We start from the raw sequence: 15,804 nt of genomic DNA, 5'->3' as shown, positions 1-15,804 counted from the left end.
AGTTTTGTTTAAGTGAGTCCATTTTTTTAAACATGTTTCAGGTTGCTGGAGGTCCACCTCCACCCCCAATGCCTGGCATGGGTGGAGGCCCTCCCCCACCACCCATGCCAGGTATGGGAGGTCCTCCACCTCCACCCATGCCCGGTATGGGAGGTCCTCCTCCTCCCCCAATGCCCGGTATGGGAGGGCCTCCACCCCCACCAATGCCGGGGATGGGAGGTCCTCCTCCACCTCCTATGCCTGGCATGGGAGGACCTCCACCACCTCCGATGATGGGTGGAATGGGGCCACCACCACCTCCAGGGTTCATGATGCCTGCCGTTCCAAGGCCTGATGTGTTGCCTCATGGGATGAAGCCCAAGAAGAAGTGGGAAGTGGAGGGGCCATTGAAACGAGCCAACTGGAAAGCAGTGAGTTTTAGTATTGCTAAGTTTATGATGCAAGGTTAGGAAGTTTCTGATTTATTATGGAAGTTGGGCAGATATGCTCAGAAGATGTGTTTCAACATCATGATACCAGATTGCCTCAATTCATAATATAATTTTCTTAAGCATGAGGCTGCCTGTCTCACACTATAGCAAATGTGTTAAAATAATGTTTTCTGAATATTTCATATCGAGGTTAGAATTGTATTGCGTACATTTTTTTTTCACTCTGTCTCTACCCAAAATTGTTTCTAATTTTGACTTAACGGCCCCAAGTTTTTTTTAGTGCCTAGACATGTATGTAACATTTTTGAAGAATGATAAGTTCCTGAAATAAGAGTCCGTTATTTTTATGATACTCTGCCATTTTTCTGCCAGTAGTTCATGGTTAAATCATTCTTTGGACTTGAATGCAAATTATTGAAATGTCCATGCAGAATAAATCATAATTGAAAGGTGCAATTCCTGAGTTATGAACTGGCTGAGAAAACAAATTCATTTTTTTCCAGTTCTTGAACCTTGATTCTTGTTTGTTATTGATGGGCTAAAGCATTGTTATACTGGTAAAGAATATGCTTTTAGCTGAATAAAACAGTAATTATGCAAAAATGTAGTATGCACGATTTTGTTGTTGAGAATACAATTCGACATCATAATCATAAACATCTGGAATAAGTTCTAAATGAAGTATAGTTTCAGCATTCTGCCAAACGCACAACATACTGTATGCAGATCACGAAATGGTCCATGCAAGCTATGCTACCTAATCCTCACCCGATGACATGCCTACTTCAGATGTCAAGTACAGTTTGCTATCATCATTGTTTCTCTCAAAGAAAGTAAACTTTAAGCAGTGCTGGAATTATTGTTGTTTAGTAAACTGTCCGAAGATAGGTCTGAACCTCACAAGTGATACCAACAAGCAACACTTATGAGGCAACTACGCCAGGAGATAATGGGGTAGGATGGCCTGTTCCTTTTCCTCTCCATTGCATACATCGCTGATTAGCTACATATTACACTAGTCAGACTTCAGATGCATGTAAACAATTGTTCTTCCTCTGACACATATCGTCAAGTGAGATGTTCTGCCTGCTAATAGATATACATATCAGCCAGAACCTCAATCAGAGGCAGTACTGGAATTATAAATCTGTAATTAAACTAAATGATTCTAAGGAAATAATAATGAAACATTTAAACAATGAAAATGTTATTTATACTGATTTCTGATAGCTGCTAACCACTGACTGAATGAAACGTTAACTAAAATTTGGACTAATCACCTGAGAAATGACAAACAGTATTTGCAGATTGATTAGTACCAACTATGATGCCCACGTGGAACTCCGACTGTTTCTTAGTATGAAAGGTTTCAAGCCAGAGTCGACTATCCCACCATATCATAAAAATTAAGTTTTTATCTTAATCACACTTATTACCTTAATCTATTTAGTGGTAGGCATGAATAACTGTTTTCTTAACTGCTGAAGACTGTAATATTATGAGATTAAGTTTGGCACCATTCACAGTTGAATTTAAACCTTAATTATCTTCAAAACTGTTTCATGTGTATTAATCATGTCTGGTTTGAAATTCTTACTTCCTCCTCTTGCTTCTTTTGCTCTTTTTAGTGTCCTGTCCAGCTCAAAGATCTCTTCTCATGAATTGTGATCAGTAGCCTTGCATTCAAAGCGGTGTTGTTGAACTCTCATATACGTACCTACTATTAACATTTTTAATAAAAGCTAACCTAAGAAGCTGGCTTCATCAAAAGTTTAACCGACATGAAACTTTGAACAAGAACAGCAGAAATAAATATGGGGCATGCAAAATTGGTTTTACACTTAAACACATAAGAAACTAGCAAGCAAGCAAACAGTTCTTTTTTCTTGAGTCCAAAGATCATCATTAGTCTGTTCATTTTGATTGTGCCCTATTTGCTGTACTGATATAACTGTCTTCTTTCTAGTTTACTGGATCTAATTGCATAAGCAAATTTTTCATTGGATAGTAAAATCGTCAGTGAGTAGTGATGTTTTATGTTTTACTTGCCGATATTCTGGCTAGTGAATTAGCCAGTAACTCTTAATAATGATCACAGTTGCGTGAAGCAAATGATATACATAATTAATGATATAAACTTTTTTGTATGTGTAACAGATCTTGCCCCAGAAGCTGTCTGAAAAATCGTTTTGGGTGAAAGTTCAAGAGGAGAAACTTGCTTCCCCAGACATTCTCAGTGGTCTAGCACAGAAATTTTCATCTAAGCCACCCACAAAGAAGATAGATGATGTTGTAGATAAGTAAGTATGTTCAATGTATTCATACAGTATCTAAATAGTTCACTTAGTGGAGTAGATTATTTCAGTTTTAATTCTCAGATACACTTCGACCCTAATTAGATCTTGTTACTGACTGGTAGATTACGAGTTTAATTCAAGGCAGACTTCTAGGATATTTCTCTTTCTTCACAAGTTTCAGAACTGCTCTGGGATCTACCTCTCCATATATGATATTAATACTGTCATCTGTCTCAGGAAGTAAAGGGATTGAAGGCTAATTCTTACCAGTCATTTTGTTTTAATACCTATGTTAAGGAAGTCTGTGAATTCATTACATATGAACACTGGCAACAGTTTTTCTAAATGTCCATGAAATATTTTTTAATTATGATACTTCGTAAATCAGAGTTCTTACGTCATGCTGATCACATGACAAAGGAATTCTGTTACATAATATGTATCTCTCGTGCATAATACCCACGTGAATGAGATGATGATATTAACGATAGTGATGTTATGGTGTGGATTATAGGTGGATGGTAGGACAAACCCATGCTCATTTAGGCCACTGGTATGGGTCCAGCATACTACTTCGAAATTTTGACGCGGGTGGAATTTGCGGACACATGTCTGGAGTGCTCTTATCAGGGACAGGATTCTTTTACATGTAAATCTACTACATGTGACTTTTAGCTTTACTTTTTTTTTTTTTTTGAAGAACTATACTATACTATACATTTGCCCTTGGCTGGGTTTGACCTCCTGACCCCCGGATCCAATAACAAGCATAATAATTACTAGACTACTGCAGATAATGATGATGATGTTGATAATGATAACTGTGCTAATGGTGATAGTGTTGATATTGACACTGTGCTGCTGATAATGATGATGGTGATTAGAGTCTGAATTTATAGGTACTTTACTCGATATAGTTTATAAACATACAAACCATGCCTCCACTCCTTTTAGATGTCATTCTTGTCATTCTGTATTTCTCTTTGGTACCGTTAACATTCTTTAATTCTTCTAACTGCCACATAGAAATCAGCACTTGATTTACAAGATGCATTATCCAGTCTTGTGGTTTAGTTCTCTGTTACTACATTTCCGGATCTTGTGAACTAGACTTAAAAACCACACCACGGATATCCATCTATTCAACTACACTCTGTATCATTCTTAACTTATAACGGCTATAAATGATGGCTCTAATGAGAATGATGATTATGTTTACAATTATTACAGTGGTGTTTTTTTATTTGAGTGTTCAACGACACTGTATCAACTACTAGGTTATTTAGCGTGATGGAATGGTGATAGTGAGATGATATTTGGTAAGATGAGGCCGAAGATTCGCCATAGATTATCCGACATTCGTCTTATGATTGGGGAAAACCTCGGAAAAATGCAACCAGGTAATCAGCCCAAACAAGAAGCAAACTCGTGCCCAAGTGCAACTCTGGATTGGCAGGCAAGTTCCTTAGCCGATTGAGCTACACTGGTGACTGCAGTAGTGGTGATGTTGATGATTTGCTGCTGATTATGATGATAGGTAACAGTAGTGATGGTGGATATGGTTATTTTGGTCAATGATAGCTAAGACAATAATGACTGTGATGGCGATAATGTTGATAATAATGAGTGGTAATGATTGGTGATGATCGAGGATTATATTGATGATGATTTGAATGCTGATAATAGTGTTCATTGGACTTGTGAAATATTAGCAGTCTGGTTATTTATTCTCTAGGGGTGGAGGCACTATGAAGAAGGTGAAGGACCTGAAGGTGCTGGATGGCAAGGCTGCTCAAAACATCTCAATCTTGCTGGGTGGGTCATTGAAGCACATGAGCTATGCGGATGTAAGGAAGTGTATCCTGCGCTGTGATGACAGTGTCATCACTGACAACGTGCTGCAGCAACTCATCACTTACTTTCCACCCCCTGATCAGCTTAAGAAGCTGGAGGAGTTCCGCAGTGAATACAATGACCTTACTGAGGCTGAGCAGTTCGCAGTCACGGTCAGTACTGCCAACAGAAAATATAATTTATCTGTGGAAAGACCTTTGTGTGTTTTGCTTCTAAAAGAATTTCGTCTTCTTCTTTATTTGTTTATTATTATTATTTTTTTTTTTTACACTTTGCCTGTTTTGAAATCATAGTAAATGTTTACAGGACATATTTCCATTTTTTTTCTACATTTCTTGTCCCTTTATTTGGAATAGATCGATATGGTACATTGGGCAGTCTTTCTTGTTTCATTCTCTTTATTAGTCTTCCAGGAATTTCTGCTATATTCTCGTAGTATATTATTAATGGACTATATCTGCAGCTCTTTTCTTGTATCATCTTAAAATTTTATGCGTGTAAATCTTTTACAAGCTTCAGTTCTGTTTAAGAAACTCATTCCTATCACTTAATATTTTATTTAAAATTTTGTTTGTTAAAACTTACCAATGTTTCACAATTATATAAAATCATTATGGCTGTAGCAAATTGTTTTTAAAATTTTATTATGTTTCCCTGTTTACATATATGTAAGAAAACAGTGCAGTTTATAAATGAAGTCAAATGTCTTCTTTTTTATTTTTGTTTTATCCATTCATCTTTCTTTCATTCTTTATTTCTTTGCATCTTCCTTTCTTCCTGCTTTTTCCAGTCTTTCTTTTCTCCTTTCACCTTTCCTTTCTTCCTTTTTCTTTTTTTTTTATTATAAAAAAATGTAGAGAAAATATTTTGATGTTGCAAAAAAAAAAAAATCGTTTTCAGCATCCCTTATACCAAATTTAAGCATGCTGTCTGTCAGTTTGTCCATCTGTCTGTCCGTGTGCAGCTATTTATACTAAACTATTGAAAGGAGTTTGTTCACACTCGTATCTACAAGTCATAATACACAAGAAATATGTTTTTAGTAAAAGAATTACAGAGTCTTTATTAGAAATCAGAAACACAATGGCGAGTTAGTTCCTCTCAGACCCATAGGCCTATGTATTATGTTATGTATTATTTGAAGTAAGTATATTAGTTTTACATTCTCTTCAGTGGTGACTTAAATGTAATTTCATATATGCTTATGTTCCTCATTGGCTACTGAATGATGCTACTGCTAAGTACAGCTAATTGTCCCTTTGTTAGACCAGCTATAATAATGGACAGTCTTGTATAAATGAACATACTATTAACTTAAAGAAATAGTCATTAGATCTACAGAACCCATATCTGTGGGATAAATTCTGAACAATGAAATCTTGCTCAACTTCTCCTCATCAGAGTGGTAATAGTCATAAAGCTTTCGATCAGTTTTCAGATAGCACTGTAGTTTGCCTACAGTCAAATGGATCTTTGTTTCAGATGGGTAACAACAGTACTCTTTCATTAGGGAATTAAGGCAGATAAAATAAGGATCTCATTACTGGAAATATTATATTTTGTTTTTAATATTTAGGAATTAACAATTTTGATGTTGAAGAGAGAACTTGTTTTATAGACATTCGAATTTGTAAAGACTTCTTTTAACTGCATGTTGTTTCTTCGTTATTTACACGTGATTTTAATGCTTTTTTTTTTTTTTTTTTTTTCAGTTAGCAGATATTAAAAGGTTACTGCCACGGCTAAAATCAATGAGCTTCAAGCTTCATTTTGGTGAAATGGTTCAAGATACCAAGCCAGTAAGTATCTTGATAATTTCTTCGTATTTGCCACTACAGAATTGATAGCTTTTTTACCATCAGGAAAAAGTGTACAAGTCAACTTTTACAGAAGTAAATATTATTAATACACCTTCAAATATCCCTTTTCTGATAGTGATAAGTTGTGTGCTTCACACAGTAGTGTTGCCATCTTGTGCTTTTCTTTGAAATGATATATATCTATTGGATCTGTCTTCATTCCTTCTGACATGGTTTTATTATTGGATCTGTCTTTGTGTTTCGTTTTATAGGACATTGTTGCTGGCACAGCTGCTTGTGAGGAAGTCAAAGGGAGCAAAAAGTTTGCCCAGATATTGGAACTAATTCTGCTTGTGGGGAACTACATGAACAGTGGTTCAAAGAATGGGCAGGCGTTTGGTTTCGAAATCAGTTTCTTACCCAAGGTAAGAGCAAGCAGAAGTAACTGTTAATTATATACATTCTAGATCATTGTTTCTGAAATCCGGTGAAAGTGTCTTGTAGATAATGAACTATATGTGGTGCAGTGGTACATGGTGCTAGGTAGAGCTTTCTTATTTCCGTAATTGGACGTAGTTATGCAAAAGTGATCCAACCTACAGGAAGTAGAATCTGAGATTTTTAAGTTCAATGTACCAAAATTTTGAAGCAGACTTTTTCCTACTGCTGTATCAGAAGATGGATTGTGTCATTTTTGTATAATGTATGATAATCCTTCCCCCTGCTTCTTTGTAACATGATCTAAAAATCACAATTTTGTGGGTTAGTTCCCTTTTGCGTTACTGCATCCAAATTATGTTCCTTTGGAACCTAAGATGTTCTTTTCCTTTTTAGTGTTTCCTGTGTCTTCCATAATTTCTTTGACATTAAGAAACCTATAACAGGTTATTAAAGTTTTTCATCATTTCAAACTGTTTCCATTTTCGTCGATCTTCCAGTTTTTTAAATTTAATTTTTTTTAACAATATTCAGTATTTATTTCTCTATTACGTCTGGTTATCCCTAAAATGGTTTTATTTTATTTGCAAAAACTTAATTTGTGCACATTTCAATTTTTGTAATACTGTACATATAGCTTTTGAGAGCATAGAGATAAAATTGTTGAGAAGAGTAAAACATTGCACAGTACGACTCCAGTTATGAAATGAGGATATGAGGACAAGCTGAATATGTTCTCCATGCATTGTAGAATGCAGAAAAAATAAAGGCAAATGGCTAAAGCCTATAGAAAGAATAAACTTCAATTGCATAATGAAATGAGTACAGTAGTTCATCTTCACGCAGGTAGAGATTGTGAATGACAATTTAGTGAGGAGAACATTTGACAGATGGCTGTTTCAGTGGTTATTTTACAGTGTTGTGCATGTATAATGTGGGTAGCAACATCAAACCATGTAAATCAGTCAACTCAGTCCATTGGTAAAGGTTTAAAAAATTTAATTTATGACAACATCATGTAGTTAAAATACAGTATGTAAAATGAATTATCTTGTTTGCTTGTTAACTACAGATTATCGCTATGAAATTAATAAATTCCCGAGTTCCATGACAGCTAGGTTTTAGCAACTCAATGCCCAGCCAGTCCATATGAGTAGACTGTCACACACATCCATTCTCTGCACAAAGTATAGACATGAAACAAAGAAATAAGAAGGCCCGAGGAAATGTAATCTGACTGAAGATGAAATATACTGTTAAGTCTGCTCCAGTAAGAAGTTATGAATCCATAGTTTACACTCATATTTTAATGCTGATTTTGATCTAATGGTTTTATAATAAAATGTTTTGTTTAAATTTATTTTTATTTTTATGTTCATGTGGCCTGATTGGTCTCCCTTTGAACTCGATATACCTCGGTTTTGGCTGAGGTTGATCTGCCATTATTAAGCCCTCAACTCTTGGTAACAGATCTCACTTCGATAATGTATGGGGATATCTCTCATGGAGAATAGTTGATTAATAATCACATTGGTCTAAAACCCGTACTAAAATTCTACCGATGTACTATTCACTGATAGGATTGACATTTGAGGTGTAAGGAGTGCATCATTGCAACTTTGCACAATATGCCAGTGGAATTCTTGTAAGTTACTGGTCAAACTGAGCAGCTACTTTACAAGAGCTTGTTACGAAAACACTATGGAGCCCATAAAGAATTGGAAGATGACGATGTCTTGAAATTAAAACCAGTGATATCTGAACCAATATTACTATGTCGTGAAGAGAAACTAGCAAAATATTAATGGGTGTGTCAGACTATGTGCTTCAGCTCCTTTGTGAAGGCAAACCAAAATAATGTAACACTATTAGGTTGAATGGATTCATGTGTTTCAAAATGGTGCAACAGGTGTGTTAAGTTGAATGCAATTCATGCATTTCTTAGTCCTAAAATATTTTAACCTAACAGTTGTACAGACTCAGAAACAAAATTTGGGCCCCCTGAATTTTTCAAGTTCCAATTATAACATACTGCGAGTCTATTCCACAAAGGCGCTTTTTGTGATTCAGACATTCTGATACAGTCGGTACTGAAATTTGAAGACGATTTCAGAAAGTTACAAGTCACACAGCTGACGAATGAATTAGAATTTGTTGAGAAAATTGCTTCTGCATCTTTCTCGGCAGACGAGAATTTCTTATGGTTCTATATATCCAGCACATTTAGACAGTTTTTCGATGCAAGCAATGCGTGAAGAGCTTGGTGATAGAATTATTAGCAATAATATATTGCTCCCTAGATTTCCTGTCTTTACACCATGTGACCTAAACTCTGGAAGAATTTAAAAGACAAAATGTTCAAATGAAATCTTCGCATTCTGAAACAAATGAAAAATAACATCCCTGGAAACATTACCTCCATTTCTCGAAGGAAACTGTAAAAAGTGATGGGTATTTTTTTGTAAATGTGCCAAAAACATTTGTGAAACAACGGTAAATAGTTTTACCGTCTCCTGGTTAATGTGGTGAGTAAAGACATTTTAATGATAATTTTTGATAAATTAATACCTAAAATATGTGCTCGACCATTTGTATTGTGAAAACTGAATGGTCCCTGTAATATATATATATATATATATATATATATATATATTGATTAGAAGTATGGTCATTGACAAGACAAAGCCATCTGACAGAATTGTTCATACTGTATTTACTTGTTTGTTCTAAGTGTAAATCGGGATAATTAAATTAATGTGTCTTTATGCAATTTAAGAACAGAGTGATGTGTTTTTTTACAGTTAACGAGCACGAAGGATGTTGAAAATAAGATGACACTCCTGCACTACTTGGTGGAGACGATAGAGAGCAAGTTCCCAGAACTGCTCACATTCCACGAAGATCTCTCACACGTGGATAAGGCAGCCAGGGTCTCTGTGGAGACGATTCAGAAGACGCTGCGGCAAATGGATGCCAGCATCCGCAACCTGGAGACTGACCTCAGCAATGCAAAGCAGCCCCAGAGTGAGGATGACAAGTTTGCTGAAGTTATGGGTGTATCCTTTATGAGGAGACTTCACAAAGAAAAGAGTTTTGAATTTACCACTAGCATTGTCACTTCATTGTCATCTCTTTTTTTTTCTCATTCTCATTCTTTACCATCACTTTATTCTTTTCCTCCCTCCTTCTCCTTCTCACTCTCATTCTTTCTCTTCTTCTTTCCCTCTTTTATGAATTAGGCCAATGTAAGCTTGTTCAGTTTTTTGAAGGAAATAATAGTCTTGCCATTGTAGAAGTGATAGTCTACATTTCTCTTGTTTATAAATGTATGTCATAATCCACTTTAGAGCCTTCATTTCATAGGATAGCCAAGTATCTCAAAGTAAGGAACAATCATATAATTCTCAGAAATTTCGTATGTTTCTTGGAATTAATTCACTGATATCTTAGCAATGAAAATTACATTTTTTATGCCATTCATTTCCTAGAATAAAATATTTTCATGCTCGTCATATGCGAAGTTTTGAATAAATTACTCTATTGTGTCAGCTGATTTCCTGCTTGTTTCGACATCTACCTCAGATAACCTTCCTGCTAGCAAATCCATTGGTTGGATTTTATTAACAGTTAACATTTTTCATGCCTTTGTATTAACATTATCTGCTGTGTTACTGTTATGTTTGATTTGTTAAAATAAGTGATCTATATCATATTATATGTTCATGATTACTACCGTGCTTGCAATTGACATTGCTTCATTGATATGCATAAATAATTAATTTTTGTCTTTGTTACATTCGATTTACAGTCCACTGTTTTGGAGTAGTGGTCAGTGTGCCTGACTGCGAAACTAGCGGGCTTTGGATCGAATCCTGGTGAGGGGATTCCCCTCAATTCATCAAGAGCAAATGCTGGACTTTGAGCTTATGTTGCCATCATTATCACCTTCATCTTCATCCATCCTCCCTACTTCCTACCCATGTCATCATACCATGTGAGGCATGCAGAATTTGACCTAATGGTTGGCCTATCTTAGAATAGGATTTTTCATCATAATTGCCAATAAAGTAGGCTAATAGCATATACGTCAATATGCATGGCATTAGAAAAAAATACTAAATTTACATATTTTCCAACATTCCTTGTTTCATACTACATAGCTTAGATTATGGCAAATTGTGTAAGTATGAAATGACGACTTATTCCGTTTTTGTTTTCTTAATAAAAAATATTGTAGATGTAATTAATACCTGTTCTGTATCTGAGCATACTAAATAAATATTTTTCTTTCGACGCAAAAAGATGTTACCAAATTAGGAGTTAATGATAGAGCTTAAACAGTGTAAACAATATTTTGATATTGCCACATTTATGAGAAACTCGAATGACAACAACTGGGTGCAGGTAAACTTACTGACAATTTTTTGCAATTTATAACAATTAAGCGAAATTCTATAGATTATACAGACATATTTAATAAGAAAGGAACCTTAAAGTCTCAATCGTTTTGAAACTACATACAGATTCTCTTTTCACGCATTTGTTGTTTATGTTCTTGAAAAGTCTGCCTACTCACTGTGTCCTTTGTTTTGACAACAGAACAAAGTTCAGTTTTATGGGTTCATACGATTTGTTGAATACGTACATAGTGTTCTGCCCAAGGGCAGGTCTTTCACTGCAAACCCAACTTTCTCCAATCTTTCGTATTTTCTGCCTTCCTCTGTCTCCGCATATGATCCATATATCTTAATGTCGTCTATCAACTGATATCTTCTTCTGCCCTGAAGTCTTCTCCCATTCACCATTCCTTCCAGTACATCCTTCAGTAGGCAGTTTCTTCTCAGCCAGTGACCCAGCCAATTCTTTTTTTTCTTCCTGATCAGTTTCAGCCTCATTCTTTCTTCACCCATTCTTTCAACACAGCTTCGTTTCTTATTCTGTTGGTCCATTTCACATGCTTCATTCTTCTCCATATTCACATTTCAAATGCTTCTAGTCGCTTCTCTTCACTTCTCCGTAATGTTTATGTTTCTGCCTCATATAATGCCACACTCCACACAAAGCACTTCACTAGTCTCTTCCATAATTCTTTTCCTAGAGGTCCGCAGTAGATGCTCCTTTTTCTATTAAAAGCTTCCTTTGCCATTGCTATCCTTCGTTTAACTTCCTGGCAACAGCTCATGTAGCTGTTTATAATACACCCCAAATGTTTGAAGCTGTTCACTTGTTCTGCTGTCTCGTTTCGAATTTGCACGTTTACCTTCTTTATTTTGCTTCTAATAGCTATAATCTTCGTCTTGTTTGCATTTATCTTCATTCCATACTGCTCACAGCTGTCATTTAGCTCCAGTAGCGTATCCCTTAATATCGTCTCCTCTTCTGCTTAACAGTGCCATATTATCAGTAAATCTAATGCACCTTATACTTTTCCCTCCTACTATCACCCCTCCCACGTTCTGAAAACAGTTCTTCAGTAAGTCCTCCAAGTAGATATTGAATAGGGTAGCTGATAAAGGGCATTCTTGTCGTATTCCTCTCCCTATTTCACTGCCTTCAGACATTTCTTATTCTATTCAGACTTTGACTCATTTCATATAAAGATTACTGAACAGCCTCCTCTCTTTCCAATCCACACCTATTTGATTTGTTGAATTTGTAGTGTAATTTTAAAAAGTGATGATAAGATTATCTAATTGAATGAAAACAGGCAAATTTACCCATATTATTAACGACATATCTCTGAAAATGGAACCTCTAAATACATGTTGTAGATTTTATATACCTAGACATGTTTGAAGCATTGAGGATCTAATCCACAGAAGGAACATAGAAAACTGAAATATTACGTAACTATGTTCATTTAATGATTAATACAGTTAATTTCAGTGACTACATATTAAATAACTATGTTCATTTAATGATTGATATATTTAATTTCAGTGAATACAAATTGCAATCATTATAGAACACTTTGTAAAATGTTTCCTTAACATAGTTTCTCAGTCATTTGCAAAGGATGCTCGATCTCAACACGAGATTATGGACAGCATGTTCAAAAACATGGAGTCCTTGTACACAGATCTCTCAGAGTTCTATGCTTTTGACAAGCAAAAGTACACTCTGGAAGAATTCTTCACAGACGTTAAAACGTTTAAGGATGCATTCTTGGTAAGATTCTTTTTAGTTGTTTGTATTGTTCTGTTCATTGTTACGAATGATACCTTTACGTACTGAAACTATGTAAAAATTTGATAATGTTACAGAAATTTTTCCAATTTTATACCACATATGTTGTTGTTATGCATGATGAATTTAGAGAATTTGGTAGAGTATAGATTTTAAACATAAGTTGGTAATAATTATTTAAAAAAAAAAACGTTTCTCCATTTATTTATTTTGGCTGTCAGTATGAAAGATTTTCTTCTAAACTATGTAGAAAGTTTTTTGTTTTTGTTGTTTTTTTTTTAAATAATATTTAGAAACTCAATTTATAGTTGTTGCCACATTATAAAAGGATTCAAGCTGTGTACTGCGTATTAAGTTGTGATTGCATATAGTACAAACAAAATTTCTTGTTCTATAAACAATCTGTGTTCAGAAAAGCTATGTTTTCAAAGTTTCATTATGAATTAAATGATTTATAGTCTTGTAAGGTATAAACACATGACCTGCTTCCTGTGTTATCATTAACCTAATATATATAATAAACACTGGATTAGTAAACAATCTTTTTATAATTTGTCAAGAACTATAAGTATACCTGGTAAATATATATCTGGAACGTCTGAAATTTTACTTTGAAAACAATACTTTACTTGGGATTTACAGCCAAAAATAACACGGAATTTCTATCCACTGCATTTTTTCAGCAATTTCTATTTGTTTATTACATAAGACATTGGTCATGTATTATCCAATTCTTATCATTCTCTATTCAACCAGTGCTGAAATTCTTGTCTGGATCGCCTCCTTTAAGTTATGGCTTGTGGATTCGTAATCTGTAGCTGATGATTGAGACAAAATTTCATTGGCTCTTGCTAGAGATGTATTTGGCATACTAACTGTTATTCTGATCTATATCTGTACCAGTAAACCCATTTTCCGAACTGTAATGGTTGTCAGAATTTGCATCATGTAAATGGATCCTTTTAATTCTTTCCATCATGATAATGGATAGCAAAACTTTGACTGGGGACAGATATTGGAGTCTGACATGTTGTTTCAATTCTCAGAGATTATTAGAAAAAAAAAAGTAAGGTACTCTCATTCAGTTATACTATAAATCAGCATCTTAGAGATCACTGCGATTTGAAGCAATGTGCTGATGCTATGCATGCTATAGTAACGTAATTGCTTAAAGAAAATAGTCATAAAAATAATAAAACCCTTTGATGGGTACATACAATTTTGCAGTATATTGACATAAAAAATATCCTGCTAGACTTAATTCTCTCGAATTTTACAAAATTATTTGTGTGATGCATGAGGTTGGTTAATGTGTTGACATGCAGCAAGCGCATAAGGATAACATCAAGCTGCGGGAGACAGAAGAGAAGGTGCGGCGAGCACGGGAGGCGAGGGAGAAGGCAGAACAGGAGCGGGCAGACCGTGCATTGAGGAAGCGGGCATTAGTGGACATGAACGCAGACCAGACACAGGAGGGTGTTATGGACAGTTTGCTAGAGGCACTGCAGACAGGCTCGGCCTTCAGCAGGGACCAGCGGCAGAAGAGAGCACGGCCCCGGGCAGCTGGAGGTCAGCCCCTTTTTATCTTTTCTTTTGTTTTTTCTTTTTTCTGCCCTTCCTTTTCCATATTATTTCACTATATTTTTCCTTTATTTTCTGTCTTAAATTAACTTTCCTTTCATTCCTGCTTTCCCTCTTTCCTTCTGTTCTTTTTTTCTCCATTTAATTTTTTACCTTTGTCTTCCTTTTCTTTCTGCATCAATTCCTTAATTTCTGCTTTCGTTCTCTCGTTCTTCCTTCATTTATTTAGTCTGTTGTCTATTCTTAATTTCTTTTTGTTTTCATACTTATCTCTTGATACCTTTCCTTAATTTTTTCTCTTTATCCTCTTTTTTCTTAATATCACTCATGACCTCTCTTTCTATTTTTTTTAAATATATCTATGCAGAAGGATCATTCGACAAAAACAGTGTTATGAAAGATTTAAGGGGTTAGGTACAGCTTACAGCAGTAAAATTTTGGAAATATTCAACATTTTTTTCCTCCATTACTGTGTCTTGCACAATACTCGTAATGAAAATTAGTATGTGTAAAATGCTGTCCTGCTATATGAAAAAAAGACATTTTTACGATTTAAAAAATTATTTATATAATTTTTTCAAAATTCAAAATGGTGGGAGTTCACTGTGCAGTGATGAAGCATTTCCTTCATAACTCAAAAGCTATCCAACATTCTGTGATGAAATTTTTTTGTGTACTGCACAGTGAACTCCTACCAGGTTGTAGCCATAGTAGCAGAGACTGCTGCCACAAGCCTCTCGCAATGAACTCCATCCTGGAATGACTGTAGGATCGGAGTGAACCCAGGTGTTACAATACATCATTATTACAAACTTACAGGCCTGCTGTCACTAGGTATAATGACTCACATTTTTTGAGTAGGCTTCACCACTTGTGTTCGTGTATTTTTTTTGTTTCTCTTCCATTTTCTCTTTAATTAATTAATTAATTCGTTCACTCACTCACTCACTCACTCACTCACTCACTCACTCCACATGAATCACCCACAATTTCTCTTGCAAGTACTTGTGCATATCTTTTAAACGTTTCTCCTCCCATTTCGCCTTTATTTAATTAATTTGTTCCATATGGTTTATCTTGATCTATTCTATGTGTCATTATTTGGTAGGGTGTATTTGAACTATTGCAGTTCAGAATCTAATAGTTAAACACCAGAAACCATAATTGAGGAATTTCTTGACATAAATACATGCATATTGCAGGGTCAGAATATGGTAC

At 35.1% G+C, this 15,804-nt stretch overlaps 1 protein-coding gene across 8 annotated transcripts in view; it reads left to right on the top strand.

Annotated features, from left to right (window-relative positions):
* dia (diaphanous related formin 1) overlaps window positions 1-15,804 on the top strand; it is a 126,737-nt gene that overhangs the window by 91,669 nt on the left and 19,264 nt on the right. For all 8 annotated transcript variants that reach the window (XM_069835358.1, XM_069835355.1, XM_069835356.1 and 5 more), the window contains 8 exons: window positions 42-410; window positions 2,589-2,731; window positions 4,464-4,734; window positions 6,295-6,381; window positions 6,654-6,806; window positions 9,621-9,875; window positions 12,823-12,987; window positions 14,331-14,574. In XM_069835358.1, the coding sequence (XP_069691459.1) occupies window positions 42-410; window positions 2,589-2,731; window positions 4,464-4,734; window positions 6,295-6,381; window positions 6,654-6,806; window positions 9,621-9,875; window positions 12,823-12,987; window positions 14,331-14,574 (1,687 nt within the window). The remainder of the gene's footprint in view (window positions 1-41; window positions 411-2,588; window positions 2,732-4,463; window positions 4,735-6,294; window positions 6,382-6,653; window positions 6,807-9,620; window positions 9,876-12,822; window positions 12,988-14,330; window positions 14,575-15,804) is intronic.

The sequence above is a fragment of the Periplaneta americana genome, chromosome 9, assembly GCF_040183065.1.
Source record: "Periplaneta americana isolate PAMFEO1 chromosome 9, P.americana_PAMFEO1_priV1, whole genome shotgun sequence".
In the NCBI taxonomy this organism is placed as follows: domain Eukaryota; kingdom Metazoa; phylum Arthropoda; class Insecta; order Blattodea; family Blattidae; genus Periplaneta; species Periplaneta americana.
This window is presented reverse-complemented; position numbering and strand designations above follow the sequence as displayed.